The sequence below is a fragment of the Anopheles maculipalpis genome, chromosome 2RL, assembly GCF_943734695.1.
Source record: "Anopheles maculipalpis chromosome 2RL, idAnoMacuDA_375_x, whole genome shotgun sequence".
NCBI classification, from domain to species: domain Eukaryota; kingdom Metazoa; phylum Arthropoda; class Insecta; order Diptera; family Culicidae; genus Anopheles; species Anopheles maculipalpis.
The window spans coordinates 73,468,159-73,483,591 of NC_064871.1; the positions used below are offsets into that span (position 1 = coordinate 73,468,159).

The window sequence follows — 15,433 nt, forward strand, 5'->3', positions numbered from 1 at the left end:
AATCGCATACATCATGAAGAATTTGTTATCAGTGTGTACGTGTGATGTCGACAGCATATCACACACTCATTCGTCATAAGTTGTTTAATGCGCTTTTCTGAATGCATTTTTTAAATATACTATCTACGAGAAATGTGCAATAAAACTTTTGTTTATTCTACCTTTTCTATCTACCTGTTCGATGTACATATGCTGCAAAGAAGGCTTGTATGCTTGTATGTTTACACATTTTTATTTCATTTTGCTGAAGGTCTTACAAATACCATTTTTATTGCACGGATGAAAAAAAAAAAACAAAAAGTTGAGATGCGAAGTGAAAACCAATTTTTGGGCTGCAGTTACGAGATCTTTCTATTATGAGGTACAAAAGAGTGTATATCGACTATGGAAAGAGAGGGATAATGTACTTTGCCATAGAAGGAGGATAAAGTAGGTGTACAAAGCGTCTGTGTTAATAAGTCTACAAACTATCGGCAGTTTTATGACCATACATGTTATAAAAAAATGCTTGTCGCATTAGTTCATACGTAAGCAATGCTTCATCGCGAGCAATGCTTTTAAGTTTTACAAATGATTGACGCTGGTTTACGCTTAAACTAAAGGTAAAATTGCTCAAAATTGGTTCTTGCTTGTTGGCATGTTCCCTTCTCCGGCAGCATCAATTGGATCTTTGGCCTACAATTTCTTTTAAACTCTATTAAAATGTATTGTTTGATGTATGTACAGGAAAAAGGTAACGTAATTATAATAATGTACTTTAAAAAGATACTTTAAAAAGGGTTTCACTTGACCATAAAATAAAAAAAAAAAGGATTAAATCAAGAAAGCAGGAATAATTCGCCCTAATTGTAAATTAAAATTTAATGTTGCTTTATTGTCAATTTTTAATTTAATTGCGGAAGAAAGAAAGATTTTTTTAAGACAATGAAATTATATCTTAAAAATCAGACAAGTGAAAATTCTTTTTGCATTTAATTGACAATGTACTGGATTTTCCAATAGATTCTTTTTTTAAATCCACCTTAGCTTTGGTATTTTACATACATGGACTACATATGAATTAGTTGCAATAGTAATTGAAAACATAAACTTTAGAGAGAAAATAAAATAATCAATGTTTGGCCACTTGCTATTCCATAACATAATTAAAACAAATCCTTACAAATTATTTAAATTCATTGATCTTTTCAAATTACAAAGCTTAATCTTAGTCCTCCTGACGAATATGTTGGCTTATACCGAACTATGCCATTTAACCGATACCGATTCTTCATTATAATATTACACGTGGCCATTCATTGGCGCTTGCCGCGAATCATCCACACTAAACAAGATGTCCATCGGAATCGGTATACCCAACGGACACATTATATGACGCCAAGCTAGAGCTGGCTGGTGGATCATACGCTCCCATCAGCAAGCTACTACCCGCACTGGTACCGACGCTCATGGTGTGTCCATGCGGTTCCAGTACCAAAAAACCTCCACTTGGTCCCCCAACATACTGGTCCGACGGAATCGGTGATGGGTTGTGCACACTGTACAGTTGATGCTGGTGTGGTAGTGTTGAATAGGTCTGACTACCGCTAGCGGAACTATTGCTTCGCTTTGGATCCTTCAGAATGCCGGGCGGTTGTTTGGGAGTCGACTGGACGGCTTGTGAAATGCTGGCATTGAGACTACCGTATGGAATCGTGGAAGAGTGGCTGCCATCGTGCAGATGGCCCCCTGTACGGTGGTGTGTGTGATGCGTTACATCCGGTGGCGGTACCATCGTTCGGGCAACTCTTCGTAACGTTTCGGAAGAGCTTTCCGTGGGAGCCATCGAGGGGGGTAGTATTGGTAATGCAGGTGTAGGAAACTCAATGCCCGGATAATCCTGAAATTGAAAAGGTACAACGTCGTTGGTAAAAGAGCTTTTTAGCGTGCGGAGCTTTTCACAAAACTCTGGCACTTTTTGAAGCGTTACAGTGTTACTTACCATGGGGGGATAGAAACGGTCGTTGTTCATGTGATAGTACGAACCATCCATGGTGGAGTTGTTGAGCCTCTCGGCGGGACCTGATTGATCATATCCTGGAAAAAAGGTGCCGGAAATTTTGATGTTACTCTAAGGCCTTGTAATGAGTTTTACTTGAATTATCTACACGAAGATTTTGTATAAATAGATGTTGTATAACAGCACTTAAATTAACCTCTTAATTAACCTTCGTAGTGTCCGTAGTGAGGCCTGACTAACCAACTACGTGGTATCGGCAGCCTAGAAAACCATTTCGATGGCCGGCATGACCTTACAGGTCGTTAAGACAATAAGAAGAAGAAGAATATTTTCATAAGAAAAGCTTGAGATGTTAAATCTAGCTTAAAGCGTTTAACAGTATTGTGAAATGCATTTTTAATTTCTGTAAAGCAAACTTTTTCAGCATCAAATTTATCTGCCATCATCTGTCAAGAAAATGTTCACTGTTGTGTGGTCATGTTTAACCACATTCACATGAAGCGAGTTGTTTGCATTCAACTCCAATGTTTGTCAAGCCACATAAAAGAATATAGCAAATATATTTTTAACCAAACACAGATGGCTGTTTACAAAAGAAAACAAGTATTAGAACTGTATTTAATATTTGTATGTTTTACCGTAAAAGTTTTCAGTCTGAATTTTAATTAATTGTTTGATTGGAAACTCTTTTCAAATGTTAGAATTTATCGCACTCAGATGGGTTGAGACGCACTGATCAATCCGCTCTATTTGAAAGATGTGAAAAATGACTTTGAAATAGTGTAAGTTATCTTGACGGATGAGAAATATTCATTCAATAGTGAAAAAGTCCTTAGTAGAAATTAAAAATGCATTTCACAAGTAAAACTAGCCTGTAAAACGCTGTAAAGGAAGGAACTGTAGTTGTTTAATGTATCATGAACTAACAAGTTTTTGAGTAGGTTTTATGGCAGGTTTAACAAAGCCAATCGAGGTTAGAAATGGGTGGTTAGGATGTATTTTGGTTGTACATCCTTATATAATAAAAGGACAGTAATATGATAGCAGTAATAGCAGCGATGCAAACCCTGTGATTGAAATATTTCACCGTTTTTTCGTGAAAAATGTTTCATCGTATGTAAGAAATATTTCGAGAACGGAAAATTCACCCCGAAGCTTACATTTCAAGCAATGCAAACAGAGCTTTTATCGCACTAAAAGAACATATTTCACAATTATCGACAGAAACTTACCATTGTCGGTGCCAGTATTGCTTGCATAGTGAGGTAAAGTGCTTTCTTGCTGATATCTCGGTGGTTGAATTTCACCTCCATCGATAAGGTAGGTGGAAACTGCTCTTTTCCGTGTTTCATCCTATAAATCGGGGAACAAATAGTTCATTAAAATAGAAATAATAACACACCTATTGTGCAGGCCAATTACCATAAAGTCTTGCTGGCTGCCATCGTTGGAGTATGCGTCACTCTTCTCCGAAACGCTCGACAGTGTTTCCCCGGTGACGGTATCGTTGTACGAGCTGGGCGCATACATTTCGATCGTAGCTGATTTACTGTTTGGGTTTGATGAGTCTAAACATAATACAAAAATGATTCGTTAGTTTGAAATACCGATACTAGTAGTTCGTACATGGTCAGTTTCCGGGAGTCTTTTGCCTCTCTCTCTCTCTCTCTGTCTCTCACTCGCACTTCTCAACTATGACATTTGTCTGTGAGGTTCGGTCTCTATTGCAAACTGACGTTATTAAACCTTGTAAGAATGTGTCTTGATTTCGGTTCCAAAACACCATAAATCAATCAAACAAACCCCCACTAATGGGTCCCTTGTTTGATGGTTTGTGGGTAAAATTTGCATAGCGATATGATTGATAAGATTGCAGAGTAGGTAATAACGCATCAAGCAAAGAAAAAAAAGAACCTCTAAGACAAAAAAAGCATAAGGGAACAAACGACACCTCTAACAACATCAGTAATCTCCGATTATGTCACATTCCCTGCCAGCGCAACAGATTAGCCGGAGGAGGAATTTGTGTGTATTGTTTTCACTGCTGATATTGTTCGATGAAAAGTTATAATCATGATTGATGTTCCCGTTGACACCTGTGGTCGCAAGGCTTTGTTACATCGACAGCCCCGGGACAAAACGGTGGGCCGTTCAAAAAAACCAGGCTGGGCCGATTCTATGAGGTTTTGAGAGATGGTTTGATTTGTGGTTTGATTGTCGGGATTATCAGCTTGAGGGTAATCGACACAATTTAAATTATCACACCTCTGGATACTTCGGGTGGGCAATGGTTGTGTGTGTGAGTGCGTTTTTTTTGTGTGTGTGCAGATTAAAGATTGTTCATTTGTTTGGCGTGTTGTACTTGGGGCAAGTTTAGTTAATGACATTATGTAATGGTGAAAGCAAACCAGCCAGAAATGGTTGTTTGCTGTGCATTCTAGAATAAAGGGAAAATGATTTAAATTGGCTCCAGAAAAATTTTAATTTAAGATCAACGTAATTAAAAACACCGAATTTTGACGCTCTTAAAAGAGATGTTGTATAAACATTCGATGACATTTTCTACACTCTTCAGGGGTAAACTGAGGCGTGACATAAAATATGACGTATTTTAAAATAAAATTACAAGTAAGTTTGATCCTTAAAGTAATGGCTTTTAATTTTCCTTATAAAGTTCGAGTATTAAACTTAGATCATCAAGCATTTAGGCTTTTTTATCTGAATGTCAATAATATCAAAAAACTGTTAGAAAATTAGTTTTATACATTTTAATGGATAACATTATAATTAATAATTTTTTTTTATTAACAAAGGCAAACTGCAAAACTGCAAAATTGAATCATTGAAACATTAACATTGATTGAAGCATGTTGCATTATGCCAGGCAGCCAAGCTAAACGTAGAACAGACCGTCGCGTTAGATATTGGTAGATGCATTTTTTGGACAACCATTTCAATGCTCCGAACCGCGGATAGACTGAGAATTCTCGGAGTATTATTTTCCAATGACGTGCGGGAAGCAGTGACGCAAAATTGGAACTTGGTGATACAAAATGTCGTGAAATTTCATCGTGTCTCAATCTTATTCAAAAACTACTGATTTTGAATCTTTTTTTGCCACCAAAACTATGGTTTGTTGCGTCGATTCGTGGAGCACAAAACTGTGACTGAGCAGAAATATCCATTGTAGTAGCAAGCTTTACATGGAATTTTACTGGTGTAATACGAGTTCCATTACAGCAAATAGCGCTACCTCAAAGAGGTGAGTTAAATGTACATGTACCATCCACAAGAACCCATGTTCTGCTCACAAACAGATATTTGATGGAGCAACATCAGCTGAAAGTTAGTTCCTCATATATCATTCAAGCACGTCAACAATCCGATCCGACATCACATCATCACCGCTCAGTTACCCTTGCTTGAACACAGTTTTATTGCAATTAGCCGACATTCCACAAAACATAACAGATTGACCTTTAGCCAAGTGAATCAATAAGCTATTAATAGAAATATTACCAGATTCAAAATTTGTTATTGAATCAAACGTTAAAAACATTTTTAAAAATTGGATTAAAATACATAATTTTAAAATCAGCTCAGAACAACGATCGGTACAAAATAACAAAAATTACAAAATATTACATGGGGAACTATTGGAAAGAATGGAACTCTCAATTAATTCTAATTGCACAAGCTGCACAGCTAAAGAACGAATCGATCATGAATACTTTAATTGTCCAAGAGTAACTGCAGCTTGGAAGTTGTTTCAGGAACACACGAAACAAACATTGTCCAGAATTTGTCTTTTTCTTGTTTTCGTTTTCCGGAGTTAAACGGAATCATACCAGTCAAGAGTACTAAATTGTTAAAGTTATTTGCAAACTATGTCAAATATATCATTGGAAACAAAGATAACGCTATCGACTAAGAGATGTTGACAAATGAGCTATTATTGTATTGAAAACATTGTAAATAATTTGGAATGGAATATAGCTTGTAAGTGCCTTGTATTTTGTTATGAATGTAAATACATTTTAAAAAACATTAAAAAATTATAAGTTACAACATTTAAAAAAAACTTATGTTCTTTTTCAAAAGTTGAAAATTTGATTATTAACTTAAGTATACTGATCTATCATTAAGTACTGAAGTATCTTTTTCTACTTTTTAATTAGAACCCTTTCTTTTTTAAATTAGTTTTTAAGTTGTTCTAAATAAACAACTTTTACAAATAAAATTACAGTGATTTTTTGAATGTTTCACACATCAATAACCCAAACTGTATAATTTTCGCGTGTTTGGAATTCTTGTTTCGAATATGCCATATTGTTTTTCTATAGTAAAAAATATTTTTAGAGGATTTCTCTTCAAATTTTATATTTCAACACATACAAAAAGTTGTTTCTGCTTTCCCATCATACAGATGAATGGGATAAAACCATTCGGTTTGGAAATAAAATTGAACGAAAAAACAAAACAAACGCACCACAAAAGCCGTGTAGCTGTGAACAAATTTAAGCTGATGTTAGAAAACATTCGTTTGATGCTGCGTTTGAAAAAAGCAACAGTCTCCATTTTCAACAAGGACTTGCAAGCAGAGACAGGCGATAAAACAAAAGGAAAAGCAAAAAAAAAAAAACGGTGTCAGTTAGTTTACCTTTAGCCCGTTTCCTCACGATGAAGCAGGCCACGAGGCCAGCGTTCACGATCAGCAAACAGAGCCCGGCGAAGGCGAAGCAAAATATCACGAAGCTGGGCAGTTCCGCCTTTTCGCTCAGCTCCACCGGTATCGTTGCGTCCGCGGCTGAGGGTCAAGTGGTTTGCGTTTTTTGTCGATCCATGTGCCCACGTGTGTGTGTGTGTGTGTGTGTGTGTGTGTGTGTGTGTGTGCGTGCGCGTGTGTGTGTTGTACGATGCGCAAATGCGTCCATACGGTGTGCGTCGGTTTAGGACGATTCGCAATATTCGCGGCAAGTGCGCGCACGGTGCGTGTTTTATCAGTCGTGGAGCAGCAACGGCAGCAGCATCAGCAAATGAAACGAAACAGAAATAAATGCAAACGAAAGGTAAAGTTAAACAAAACCGCAACGTAATGGAAAACGTGGTAAAGGTAAAAAAGCGAATCAAACGTAGAAATGTGAAAGAAAGCAAATAAACACTTTCGAAACAGAAGGAATGACGGGGAGGCTGTTGTGTATGTCTGTGCTTATTTTTAGTTTTGTTTTTGTGAGAGAAACATTTACGCTGTTTAGTTGATGGAATGCCAGCTGGAGGAATGTAGTATTGTGGGTTTTGTATTGTGGAATGCATTTCCTATACACCGGTCGCAAGCTTTCGAAAGCATTAAGGTGGAAATGCACTGAAATGTTGTGGCAATTGCTTACAAAACTAGAAAAATGTTGCAATTTTGTTTGAAATGGAAATTTAATAACACAAGTTAACGTTTTCTCCAGCAAAAGATTTTTGTTTTACAGCCTCAGAAAGATGTAACGATATGTTGCAATTAATATCAGAAATACCATGCACTACACTATGGGCATTTGTTTTTGGGGGGTTTCTTGCAGTCAAGTTTAACAAAAAAATACAAAATACCATTTTTTTTCGTCGTTAGAAGATGCTAAATTCGTCATGACAGTGTCGTCAAAGATTACCAAAAGGGTTTTAGAGGATTTTTTACGTTCACCCATTCATTTTTGCATTCGTGTCGAGGTTTTTTTTTTACGTTTGCCCATATATTTTTGTTCCTCTCTCACTGTTTTTTGAAACATTCTCATATAATTTTGCTTTCTTCCACTGATTTTTCATTTCGTTTTGGTATGCCAGAACTTAGAGTGAATTTTTCAACTAAAAGTTTATGAACACTCTGAGGAACTATAAACTGAGGAAAAGCTGTACATATAAATTGCTAGAATATACAAAATTAACCTGGGTGTATACATAAATTAATTTTCACATAATGCTCTTGATAATGCATGGCATTAAACATAAAATTAACCAAGCAGTTTTTCGGTTCGATGAAAATTTTTGTTGACGTATCTGGTTTTGAAAACTGATTGAACCGTGCTCCTGAAAACAAGACGATACTCGATGTTGTCCAATGTAAATTATTTTAAAAAATGTAAGAACGACAAAGATTTTATTTGATTTTATTTACAAAAAAACAATCATGAAGCATTTTTACAATTTTGTGGAAATGAATTGATTTTTACTCCCTGGTTGATTAGTATTCTAAATAAGTTATATTACCAGTTTTACGGAGTTCCACTGCTCGTTAACTTTTGTAGGAAAATACACTCTTAGTTTTGGCGTATCAAACCGATATAAAAAATCACTAAAGGAATCAAAAAATATTATGGGACATGTCAAAATATTTCGAGATAAGTACAAAAATATATGAAAAGGTGTCAAAAACTCGAGACGAGAGCAAAAATATGTGGGCGCACGACAAAAAACCATAGCAAAGTATCAAAAATTACTAAGATGCCCTGTATAAAACAACCAACACTATATCAGACAATGCAATGAAAAATGTTTTATGTAATAAGTTGTTCAATTTCGCACTAGCGTTTTTTTTTTGTTTGCATTCGTTTTTAAATACCTCAAACAGTATTTTAACCAAAAAATCGTTCTAATCTTCCCACTGTGATGAAAGTTCCACCACAACAGGTACCGGCGTATTCGCAACAAATTCGTACGCAAAAAAAAAAAACGAAGATTAAGTGAAGACTGCCGTGGAACAACCCAACCAGGCAAGGATATTAAAAAATAATTAACAACAAATCCATCCCCACCACAAGGATGACGACGATGAGTGATGAAGAAACAAAGCTGTAAGGTAAAGCTGACTTAACGACTATCCGATGGGGCAAAGAAAGTACGCGGATCGGTGGAATCCAACGAAACCAAGACACTCTCTCGTCACGAGCTATGAATTGCGAGAGAGAACGAGAGAGAGAGAGAGAGAGGGAAAAAGAAAAATAATTGAAGGAAAATCCACGTAGGCTGCCTACTTCCTACGCTGGGCAAGAGCAACCCGGAAACGGACCATTTTGGTGGGGGAAGGAAACAACGATTACCACCACTACTGCCACCACTAGTCGTGTACGGTCCGTTGTTGTGTTTGTGGCGTTCGCGGCGTGCACGATGAGCGCCCGGACTGCTCGCACTGGGCAGTCCACGCCGGTAGAGACAGAATCCGATAAGAAGGATATTGAGCAGCACCAGGCAGATGCCGGCCGCGACCCCAATCCCTAGCAGCAGCAATCCGGACGTACCGGCCGGTGACGAAGGTCCCAGAAAGGACGAAGATTCCAACGGTGGCTTACTGCCGAGCACGGACGAAGCGGTATCGGTTGGTGGGGGATCTGAAAGCGGACGGAACGGAACCCACATTTAAGGATGATTTTGTGGCCAAGAAGGGGAAAGCTGTAAGTTCGTTTCCTTCCGTGCTTGCTCTATTTTTAATCGCTGGCTGACTAAACTGCCATCCACAGTACAGCGGGATTTGTATTGTTCGAAAGGACGCCAGAGAACGGCCAAAGGGACGAAAGGACGGCTGCAAGAAAGAGCTGGTAGCCGGTTTTGTTTAGGAACGTCGGGGAAGTTACAGAGGGTGACTGTGGTTGAGGGTAAGATTCGGATTAATTTCAGTTTTAATTAAAAACCGTTGTAATTTGAGTGAAAGCGTTCGCTTTCGATGTAGAAATACAGCTCCTTCTCTTTCAAACACACACACTTACAATCTCTCTCTCTCTCTCTCTCACACACACACACACACAAATCATCGTAGACGATCCAATGGATATTATAACCGTTTCCCAAGATTTTTTGTTTCCTTCAGGGCCACACTGAATTGATTCCACTCTGCCCATGGTGGCGGCAGTGACACTGGTCGAGTTCATCGATCTGCACCGCGAATGCTGATGAATCTTACCCTGTCCGGTCCGGTGGTTACGATGAGACATCAAAATAAAAATAAAATCACCGATGCTTCCGCACTTCCTGATCTAAATGAAGTTGACTTTAATTACCTCGAGTTTGGGCGCGGGTCAGATCGGGCAGGTAGCGGCTCTCGCCGAGCACGTTGGCGGCCATTGCCGAGAACAGGTAGAGCGTGTTGCTACGCAACCCCGTCACAGTAAGCTGCCGAGCGTTCGGTGATCCATCCTCGTACCGGTACCGTTCGGAGGATGCTTCACGGTAGCGTATCCGGTAGCTGGCTCGATGGCCACCATCGAAACCGGGCTCCCAGCCGAGCGTAACGCTGTCGTGCGTAACGTTCAGTACCGTGAGCGTGGTCGGTGGATCTGGGGCAGATTTTACATCCAGCCGGCCAGTGCCGGCACCACTGCCAAGGTCGTTTTTGGCGCGACACTCGTACTCGCCATAGTCGGACGAGGAAATGCGTTCGATTAAAAGGATGGATTCGTACGTTAGCGGGTCAAGCTGACGCTGGAAGGCTTTATATTTCGACGTCTGGTTGACGCTAAGTTCCTGGCCCGATCGTATCCAGAGGAAGGTGGGTTCGGGTGCGGCCTTGGCACGGCAGGGCATACGAGCTTGTTCACCGGCTCCGGATGCTGCCCGTAGCATAGCGGGTGATTTATCGATTTCGGGTGCAACTGGTGATGACAAAGTTAGGGAGTAAAGAAGCATTTAAAAGAACTTTAGAAATATTACAAAAATAATACATTTCGAAGTAAGCGACAACTTTTGGGGCATTGCAGTGAATTTGCAAAAAAATTGTAGATTATTTTGGGCGTGTTGATTGTTTGGATCCGATTCGCGGGTTGAATTTAATAACAGAAATAAAGACAGAGATGCTTGTAAGGCTTCAATAAAAAAGATGTTGTAGTAGCTTTCTTCTCTTCTCCTTTTTAGTTTAAGGACCTACTAGGTCATGACAGCTATCATATTGCTTACTAAACTTGTTGATATCACTTAGTTGGAAACTCAATCCGCACTTCGGAGAAACTGATCGAATGGGTAATTAAATCCGGCGATGTCGTGTTAAAATTCGTTTTAATGCTTCCACAAGTTTTAGCGCTTTTGAAGTTAATTAAATACGTTTTCAATATAAGCACAATGTCACAGTACAATGTTCCAAGAAACCAATTTAAAATGAGCAACAACTTGTATTTGGTATTGATTTTGCACAGTTTTACCAATATGGCTTTATGGTGCTTTATGTCAGAGGGAATATTAATCTGTATAAATGATTTTTAAAATAATTATTGAAATTATTTCAGGACTATAAATAAGTTTGTGCGGATTTTGTTCGAATTTTAAACCTTTTGTGTGAAGAGATGATAACTCTCTTTTATTTTTCAAATTATTTTGTATCGTTGGTTATTATTTTTTTCAGTCTAATTGGCTTATTACCGATTTTTCGAGAAAAAGGAGGGTTCGTTGGACGCTATGCATTCAATGATCGATTTTTTTCACTTCTTAAAAATTGGAGAAGTGCTACTCTGCTGGGTCATGTTGCATCGATCGGAAAAGAAGGCGCCTACGGAGGGTAGGGGTAGGACATTCCACTTCAGAGTGTTTAAATATTTTTTTTTATCGGTGCTGCCTCATGAGGTTGAGATTTTATTAAATATTCGGCTTGGATGTCGATGATCCCTTTGGCTTCAATTCGTACGGCACCCAATGTCCTATTGTGCGGATCACCCCGATCGTTTTTAAACGTTTGCAAATGGCGGCTGGAATAGTTCGTCTTGCACTTGCGAAGGATCTTCAAAGAGCGTTGTTTTTAAATTCTCTATCATCATGTTTAATGAATATCCGGAGGTATTCTTCGTCCTCCAAAGACAGATTGCTACTATCTGATAGAGCATGGTCATCATAAACCTCCATTAACTTTCGATGACTTACAGCAGCCAATCTGTTCATGCAGTAGTACTGAAACGAACCTCCCCGCAAAAACACTTTATTCGGTAAAAATGTTGCCATTTTAAAGGCTCATAGAAACTGCTTTTTTACATTTCAGGTACATGGCAGCTTGGGAGAAAAGAAAGCCTGCAGATGACACTTCAAAATGGCCGCGTTACAAGATTGCACCAAAATAAAATTGAATACTTTATGACGATCGTACTAAACCCGCACGAAGTTATTTATAGTCCTGTCAGTATTACGGTTTACCGCCGTATTGTTTGATTTTTATATTACTTCAACAAAAATGGTGTTTTGTAAGCAGTTTCGATTGTTAATCCTATTATTATAGTATTACTTGTGAACTTATGAGCATAAAAAGACTCTGATGTATAAAGCGCATTTTTAAAAGTTTTCATGAGGCCAAGTCCTAACGTGGATAATTAAAGTGCCAAAAAAGGAGAGCAGAAGCTTCTACAGCGTTTTAATGCACTCTGCAGTAGTGCGGACGATCATGATGCCCTTGAAATTTGCAAATATTTTTGAGTATATTTTTCAATCATTTTTTTTCAGTCATCACTGCCATAAATGTAGCGAAAAGGGTTGAAAATTTGTACTTATAGTTATGCGAAGCATAGAAGTTGCATACTTCTAGGCGTTGAAACGTTTTTTTTAAACCTGGTACCCCAGGTACGTCGTGCACCGAAAAACACACCGCAATAGCACTTAAAACATGCCGATACCTACATTTGACAATCAATAGCACATCACGGGCCGCCGGGTCTGCGACACGATTATCAACGATGCACCGGAAATTGCCCACATCCTCCCGTTGGGCATCCTTTACCACCAGCGTACCGGTTGCGTTCGCGTAGGCCGTAGTCGTTTTTGCCTTCAGATCGTACCCTTTGCGCTCCCAGCGTACGTGTTCCGGCGTTAATGGGTTTCCTGAAACGAGCCGAACATCGCACAAGAAGCGAACGGTTAGTAAGGTGTGGTTAGTGAAAGTTGCATCAGCCGAAAGAAGGAGAGAAATAGCGAAAAAAAAAAAACAGGGCAATCTTAGGTCGCATCCGCTGTCCATTGCCGCTGACCGTTGGTTTGATGGGATGTTTTTTGTTAGAAGGTGTGTTTGAGTCTGGTGTTTTTTCTGGGTTTTTCTGTGGCAACTTGCTGTTGTTGTTGCATTGCCCTAGTGAGGTTATGAAAGCACCACATAGGTGGCGCATCTTTCAACCACACATCCAGCGTCCCGGGATGACATCGTGTTTGCGTTTGCCATTTTGAGATGGGAAATGTTTTGTTTGCTCGTTGAGTGGGTTTTTATTTTCTGACGCGGGTTTTCGTCGATACAAAATGCACATCCGCGGTGCTTTGCTTTGCGCAAACTGCCACCGCCAGAAGAAGCGTACGTAGGAAGCGGTTGGAGATGGAATTTGCAGTATTCCGGTACGGGGTGTTTTGTTTCTTTGCTCTGTTCGTTTCAACAGCTTCCGGATCTAGCATCGAACCACTCGCAGAAAGCACACACACAAAAAAAAAAGCACGGAATTCAAATATGGCTCTCGTACGATTCGGACCATTACTACGCAAGCCATTTATCGCGTGTGGCCAGGTCGTGACGGTAAATTAAAGCACTGGGTAGGTGGATGAGGTGAGGCAGAATGTTGATGTGCTTTTTTTTTGTTCGGGCCGACTCTTGCACACGTTGTATGTGATCTCTTGTCAAACGCGAAGGCTAACCAATAGGAATGCATGTCATATCTAGCCGGCCCGTCGTATGGAATGAAATGAAAATAGGCCACATTGATATTGGCAAAGGGTGCAAGGGTTGAACATGCAAATGACTCCTAGCAGTGGGTTCGCAAAAAAAAGCCCCTTAGTTACTTCACCCAAACTCTGGTACGATTGTGTACGCGAGTAGCCCACAACATGGCTGACTCGTGCTGGAACTCGCTGGTTCCAAAAAACTGATTCCATCGACCCTAGGATGCTGGCCGAAAAATGGAGTACCGAATGTGAATGTAGCGTCCGAGTTTGCTTATTTTACGTTATGGTAACCGTTTCGCTTACACATCCAACGCATGAAGCAGTAATAACGGATAAAAAGTGCAACAAAAAAGAACTGATAATCAACTGCAGTCGCACGTGAGATGGCGCATGGATTTCAGCCCAAACCAGAACTCATGGTGAAGTACGGTGTACCGAATCTATGCTCGAACAGGAATAGGAAAGACTTTTTTTTCCTGCAACAGTTGGTCCTCGTGCTGGTACTGTGTGTTGCGTGCTTGTTCATTAGAATATGCATTCTGCTGGAAAATTCCTTCATAAACCAACTGGATGGCTTCCAGGTGGTGGTGCAAAAAAATCCAGATATTTCTCAACAAGTATTGTATGGGTGCTGGGCATAGAATCAATGCGCCCAGCGTATGACTTCTTTTATTCCCCTGTTCTGGCTAGCTACCCGTAAGGTCACACCGGCTAGTATGACCAGTGTTGCACTATGCAATTAACGCGCCATGAAATGTTCACACACATAAAGGCAATCGCGCAAATGCACATTCGCTCCCGCATCGTATGTCTTCTGCAGGGACAATGGGAAGGAAATAACTCGACTTGACACTCGCTTTTGATTGCGCGTTCGATTGTACCGGCAGCAGACGGTGACCTCCGGTCGTATCTAGTGGAATGCTATCCATTTCCCGCCGAAAGCTAGGTCCCGTGCTCGCTTGGTTGCGCCTGTTGGGATGGTTGTCATCGAAATACACCGTATTTACTTACCGTCAACGGTGCAGTTTAGTACTGCATCCTCGCCCGGGTTTATGATAACGGGTTCCGAAATGGATGTTATCGTAGCAGCATCTGTGGCGAAAGAAATAAAGGAGTGAATCGTAAAGCATGGTCTGGTGGTGGGTGGATATAGCTTTGATAAAGATATTTTAAACTTGTTCAATATACCATTAAAAGGAAAGCAAGGTGAACGATTCAGGTAGAGGATTATTGGATTTGGGCTCTTGGATGGTTTCATCGTAATATAGGTTCAGATTACGTTACTGTACGTCAAATATTTTCAAATGAAAAAAAATGTATTTGCATGTTTTTGAAGGGGACCATCTCGAGACTATGCCATCAAGAATTTCGATCTTTGTAACTGTTCGTTATATTGCGTATGACCACATATTTTATCACGTTCCAGGACAGAAATCATTCCCAAAGAATATCATCGGATGAAATTGCAATAATCAGAGGTTAGTCCAGACTACAAAAATGGGACCGTAGCAAGTTCATTAATTCATCAACGTCGTCAGATTGATTTGCTTCAATTTCGTATTGAATTTCATAGTATTTAATTTTATAGTCCGTCTGCAGGGGTCGTAGGAAAACATTACATTGATCTACGTTACTGGAAGACTCCAGAAGATTATAACGACAATCGACTTGTCGGCTCTACTCTATGCAATTACACTTTACGTTCCGGCAAGAATCCTCCAAGCTAGGAGACTACTAGACGTTGAGGAACGCCGCTCTCGTTTCGGTTCCTCAGACCTTTTCTTGTTA

General features: G+C 39.6%; 2 protein-coding genes across 2 annotated transcripts in view; one reads left to right on the top strand and one right to left on the bottom strand.

Moving 5' to 3' along the window:
- The window catches only part of LOC126568830 (serine/threonine-protein kinase ULK2), a 373,161-nt gene that overhangs the window by 254,061 nt on the left and 103,667 nt on the right, over positions 1-15,433 (top strand). The gene's annotated exons all lie outside the window — the stretch shown is intronic.
- LOC126556493 (nephrin-like) overlaps positions 1,325-15,433 on the bottom strand; it is a 317,497-nt gene continuing 303,388 nt past the window's right edge. The window contains exons 16-23 of the mRNA XM_050211757.1: positions 14,657-14,737; positions 12,623-12,823; positions 10,033-10,623; positions 9,079-9,366; positions 3,422-3,567; positions 3,232-3,352; positions 1,982-2,076; positions 1,325-1,879 (exon numbers count right to left, since the gene is read on the bottom strand). Of these exons, the coding sequence (XP_050067714.1) occupies positions 1,325-1,879; positions 1,982-2,076; positions 3,232-3,352; positions 3,422-3,567; positions 9,079-9,366; positions 10,033-10,623; positions 12,623-12,823; positions 14,657-14,737 (2,078 nt within the window). The remainder of the gene's footprint in view (positions 1,880-1,981; positions 2,077-3,231; positions 3,353-3,421; positions 3,568-9,078; positions 9,367-10,032; positions 10,624-12,622; positions 12,824-14,656; positions 14,738-15,433) is intronic.